At 39.6% G+C, this 5846-nt stretch overlaps 1 protein-coding gene across 1 annotated transcript; it reads left to right on the top strand.

The window, feature by feature from the left end:
• The first annotated feature begins 4627 nt into the window (after positions 1–4627).
• LOC141127357 (olfactory receptor class A-like protein 1) lies at positions 4628–5593 on the top strand. The gene has a single exon (XM_073613699.1). The coding sequence runs from the start codon at positions 4628–4630 to the stop codon at positions 5591–5593; it is 966 nt and encodes a 321-aa protein (XP_073469800.1).
• Positions 5594–5846: the final 253 nt, after the last annotated feature.

The following is a 5846-nucleotide window of genomic DNA, read 5'->3' as shown; positions in this document are numbered from 1 at the left end:
CCTGTCACTTGTAACCAGCATCCCCTGACTATCCTTTATGGCAGTAGTTCTCAACCTCAGTCCTCAAGTACCCCCAACAGGCCATGTTTTGGGAATTTCTCTTAGATAAAATAGTTGTCCAAATTTTTCCAAGCCATTGACTCTGATTTATAGCACCTGTGTAAAATAAAGGAAAACTTGCAAAAATGGCCTGTTGGGGGTACTTGAGGACTGAGGTTGAGAACCACTGCTTTATTTTTACCAATGTGCTCTGATTTTGCCTTTTTACTTTTCCTCCGTGTTTTTTGCTTCTAGAATACCTATTTAATGGCACAAAGAAGAAATACACCCGTGGGATTTTAAATGAGGTGAGCACAAAAGGGTCAATAAGAGTATACAAAGTAAACATAGTTTACAACACAAAGCTTGTCTTTCATTGTTGTCCTCATCCATACTGCTTTGCACCGTTACACAACTTCACTCCCCAATTGTCTCTATGCTCACACCAATACTTGATTGGCTTGTATACTATGTAGACTTCTTTCATTATTTACTACGTACACCTATATATATGGTTGGCTTTCCAGGTATCTACTTCATTGCCAGATATTTTTACAATATTACCTGATTGTGTCATACACTATATAGACCCTTCATATATATATACTATACATATGGTTGGCCTTCGTAGTATTTATTTGACTACTTAGATATACACTTTTGTTGCAGCTGCCAATCATGTTGGACATTGAGGGACATCAAAGGTCACACTTTCTGGCTCCCATGTTATGCTTGCCCTCCATCTGTCTCCCGGGGGTCTTTGCTGGTTCCTTTCCTTCAGGTCCCGGGAGAAACACACCTTGCCGCCACCTGTTTGTTAATTGCCTTTTGAGATGTTGGTCCAGTCCATATGTATGGGATCTCTTTGCATAAGGTCCCTCCTATCTGCTTTATGGCAAATTGTTTGGTGGGTATAACAGTCCCCTGTAATGTATTTCATCTGTATATTTTGTTGTTTGCCTGGAGCTTTAATGTGTAAATATATCCAATTGCTTATAAATGCATGGTAAATTAAAGCGGACCTTCACCCTCCCGAGGAAGATCCTGCCTCTCCACCCCTCCTTCCCCTGGCAGAATCAGGCAATCGCTTAGGGCGAATGATGCGCAAACTGCCCACGGTGCTTCTGGGAATATGTACGTCACATATCCTAGGAGGCAGATGCTTTTATTGAAGAACAGGGTAAGGGGCAGGTCTATGTGCATCATCGAGAAGCCTGCCCACTGAATCCGGAAGAGCCAACGGGCCTCTCGACGATGTCCAATAAAACATGGCGGTACAGGACAGAGCTGTGGCAGGGTGTTAGATGATCCCAGTGGGTCAATGCAAGATCCACTGGATGGGTGAGTATCTGAAATGTGCAGATACCACCACTAGGTAAGTAGGGGAAAAAATGGTGAGGTCAGCCAGAGTTCCTGTTGTTACCTAAGGGCTGTATAAATGGTAAGAACAGTCAGTTTTGTGTGAAAGAAAGAAGATTTTACCATGAGTTTAGGGATTCTTTGTAGTAGCAGGGGCCCTCTTTCATTTTAGTGCACAACAGTGTGGTATGTTGCACTGCTGTGTGGTGGGATGCGGTGCCAGTGAAAGGATTGTGCCCCATTGTCGGTGTCATTTGTGGGAAGAATCATGCTCCATCAATGGTGTCACTGGGAGGAACTGTGCCCCGTCGTTGGTGTCATTAGAAGGAATTGTGCCCCTTCGTTGGTGTCAGTGGGGGGGGATTAACCCCAATGTTGGTGTCAGAGGATGAAATATCGCCCCAAGGGCCAGATAAAAGCAAGCAACGTGCCTCATCTGGTCCACGGGCTGCAGTTTGGAGACCATTGCTCTATAATGTGAACTTGTCTCAATCCAAAGCACTAAGTGTCATTTCTGTCTGCTATCAGCATGAATCACTTCTGACAAGTTACCTGACACTAAGAGAAAAAAGGTGGGGAGGGGGCTCCAGCTGATTGACAGCCTCAGCTCCGTTCCTGTGTGCTGTTCCTTCCCTCTAATCAGCTCTCAGAGCTCTCCTTACTGATCTCTTAAGACTGTAACTTCAGGTCTCTACCCATTTTTATGAGGGATCAGACACACTTTATAAATTCTGGACTTTGAATGGATGTAGAGAAGGGAAGACTGCAGGGAAGGTAAGACAGCAGATTATAAACAGGTACTGCTTATATAAGAGGATTTGTTTCATCTCTGTGTATTACCCGAGGCTAGTCACTTCACTGGGTATATGTAAGGGTTTACAACCACTTTAATTGTGTAAATTGATAATGCCATCATACCCAATGTAATAGAGATGAACAAAGGCAGGCATGTTTGAAGTCCAGCCCGGGTCACTACCATGGCATCCCAGGTAAAAATAAAGCTTAAAAAGGCCTTAAAAAATGAATACAAGCACCTCATCTAAGAACTATAATTGAATGTATTACTTTTTTGGGGGTTCATATTAAATTTCAAAAGATTCCTTTTTTTTGTAGACAAGCGCAAACTACCTTTTAAATCAATGAAGACAATCACCTGTGAATTGATACAGTGATATGGCCACTACTGAAATGCACCAGCCATATGCTCTACATCTGTATATTTTGTGATCTATGTTTGCATGTTTTTTTTACTCATTTGATATATCCTAAGTTGATCTCAATAGTTTAAAGTGATTGTAAAGGCTCATTAAAAAAACCCAAAAAAACAAACAAACAAACATGTAATACTTACCTGCTCTGTGCAAGGGTTTTGCACAGAGCAGCCCCTGGCTCCCGTGTCTACGGATTTGATTGACAGCAGCGGGAGCCAATAGCTCCCGCTGCTATCAATCTATCCAATGAGGACCCGAGACAGTGGCTGAAGTCTCCGGACTCAAGCTTGTCGTTGGAATGATTGGGTTCAGGCAAGAAAAAAGGGTCTGAGGTCAGCTGAAGCATAGAAGTTTTTTCACCTTAATGCATAGCATGCATTAAGGTGAAAAATCATGAGACTTTAAAACTCCTTTAAGTCAAATCATATGGCCTTTATTACACGATGTCTCATGTGTCTTATTCACTGCTATGAAGTCTACTGCATTGTCAAAGACCCTTTGGACACTTGAAGCTAAAAATGTAGAAGCTCTGTGATTTCAAGATTTTTTTCACATTCATCAGGTCTCTGATTGTTTCAAAATGTACTTTAGGTGCAAAATTCCTTACAATGAAGAGTAATCATTTTTGTTGGGTTAAATCATTATTAGAATCTCTTTCTGAAGGTCTAACTGTATAATAAAGTGTCACACCTCAAAAAATGACATTGCTAAAAACAATTTTATACCAGTAGTGCAACATTTTTGCTTTTGGTATATTATAAGAGTCACTAATAAAAATGCTTGGGCAGTGCAACCCCTATTGAGGGAGGTGATGTAATATTTTTATGTCTGGGTCCTTATCAAATTTACGACTAAGACTGGCAGTACATTATACAAATGTTCTTGTACAATTTTCCTTTAGATTTACCAAAACCATATAATATGAGGTCAAACCTAAACCCTTTTAATGTATATGTAATCAGGCAGGTCCTTGCACTACATGGTTGAAGGTAAATCTAAAGGAAATTGGAAAATAAAATTGCATAATGTATGACCAGCAGTCAGAGGGTTAATACAAACCATTTACCACTGACAGGGGTGCCTACAATAGCCAGATTTCATTTATTTATGTAAAACTTTTTTCCCATAAGGATAATAAAGTCTTGCTGTAACTGTTTAAAACGTGTTAGCTGGAGATCGACTGTAAGTTGTTAGTGAAGTGCATTTAAATCTGATAGCACATCTAGCTCTATCCTTTCCCCAGATTGACAATGCTGCTGTCCAAAGATGTGTCTATTGAAGGTCTAGATCTAGCCTATCTGATCTGGAGGTGGAGTAAAAAAAAAGCCAGGGGTCATAATGCCAACACTGTGTGTGTGAGTTACTGACAGACTGTCACACAGTGTCACAAGCTGGGAAACACTTGTATGTATTAGGCTGTCATTAGATTAGGGTGATAAAACAGAACCTGTGCCCCCTTATATTAGATATCCCTATCAGAGTACCCATCAGATTATCCCCCTACTTTAGATGTCACCTTACATCAGGTGTCCCCATCAGAATGTCCCTTTACATCAGGTGTCCCCATCAGAGCGCCCCCTTACATCAGTGTCCCCATCAGAGTTTCCCCTTGCATCAGTTGTCACCATCAGAGTGTCCCCTTACATCAGGTGTCTCCATCACAGTGCTCCCTTACATCAGGTGTCCCCATCACAATGGCCCCTTACATGAGGGGTCACCAGGTGAAAACAAAGGAAAAAAAAACTAAAAAAAGAAAACAAATGTAGTCATCACATTTAAGCATTGGTAAGGTGCGTTTTGTTTAATTTTCCTTTTGTGGTTTTAAAACCACTTTAGTACCAACATTGATTTTAATATAATTAAAAAAAACTATTTTGGGGGAAATTTAGGTTCTCATGTCCTCATCCTTTATACAATTGCCAGTATTTCACTACAAGAATATTTTATAACTTTTGTTGTACAACAAGAATTAATTTTTAACAATTTATTTTCAGGTGTGGTTTTGCTACCTTAGGGGAATGGATACACACATTTTAAAGGCCTTTATCTTCATTCTTTTGACTGTGACCGGTATTCCAGGAAACCTTTATATTGTACTCCAGTTTTGGGTTATTAGGTTACTGGAAAAGAGGCTTCTACCATCCAACATAATTCTGCAAGTCTTAGCATTTGCAAATCTTCTCATTGTCTGCTCTCGTGTCATCCCACAGTCACTGAATGCCCTAGGAATTGAGAACCTAATGGATGACATAAACTGCAAGATATCTGGATATACCTACAGAGTTAGTAGAGCTATGTCTATATGCATCACCAGCTTGCTTAGCTGTCATCAGTGCATCCTTATTGCCCCAAATACGAAGATCTGGGTCTATTTAAAAAAAAAGGTGTCTCCTAATATAACTTCAGTCATTCTTGCCATTCTTTTGATGAATCTTGCTCTTTATCGCACAAGTTTTATGTATGCTGATGCAAGAAATAACAACACTTCTCCATATACACTTCATCTGGTTTACTGTGACACTGATTTTCAAACATATGTATCTTATATTGCCAACGGAGTTGTTTTTGCCTCCAGAGACTTTATTTTTGTTGCATCAATGGCTCTAGCAAGCTTTTACATTGTGTATGTAGTACTCAATCATGAGAAAACTGTAAAAAGCATACGGAGTTCAAACAAATCAAAAAGTAAATCAATTGAGTATAAAGCTTCTAAAGCTGTAATATTACTGGTTACATGCTATGTGTTGTTCATGGGGTTGGACAATGCTATGTGGATCTATACTCTGACTCTCTCAAATGTTGGAACCAACATGAATGATGCCAGGGTTATGCTAGCTTGTGCCTACTCTGCAGTGTGCCCCATTATTATTTTTGTTACCAACCCTAAACTACAGCAATGGTCAACGTATAGATTTTGGAGAAGATATCAAGATCAACGATTATCCTCCTCAAGTGATATTCACTTGAAGCATATAAGTATATGAACACAAAACATCCAGAGCACACCAGTATATTGAAGATTGTTATGTAACAGTATGCTTCATTATAAAAGTAATAAAGGTCTACTCATAAAAATGATATCTGAATACACTTCAAAATGCTCTTATATACATGAGAAATGCTGCATTCCAACTATTGTTTGGGAATTATATACAGATAAATGTTTTCAGCCATGCTACAGCAATATTCAACAAAATGCTGAACACCTGACACAGACCAGAGCATCTATTTATAAAA

Source organism: Aquarana catesbeiana, linkage group LG02 (assembly GCF_042186555.1).
Source record: "Aquarana catesbeiana isolate 2022-GZ linkage group LG02, ASM4218655v1, whole genome shotgun sequence".
Lineage (NCBI taxonomy): Eukaryota > Metazoa > Chordata > Amphibia > Anura > Ranidae > Aquarana > Aquarana catesbeiana.
This window is presented reverse-complemented; position numbering and strand designations above follow the sequence as displayed.

What these genes read in the sequence shown, in the direction of transcription:
- LOC141127357 (XM_073613699.1), top strand. Translation starts at nt 4,628, where the DNA reads ATGGATACACACATTTTAAAGGCCTTTATCTTCATTCTTTTGACTGTG.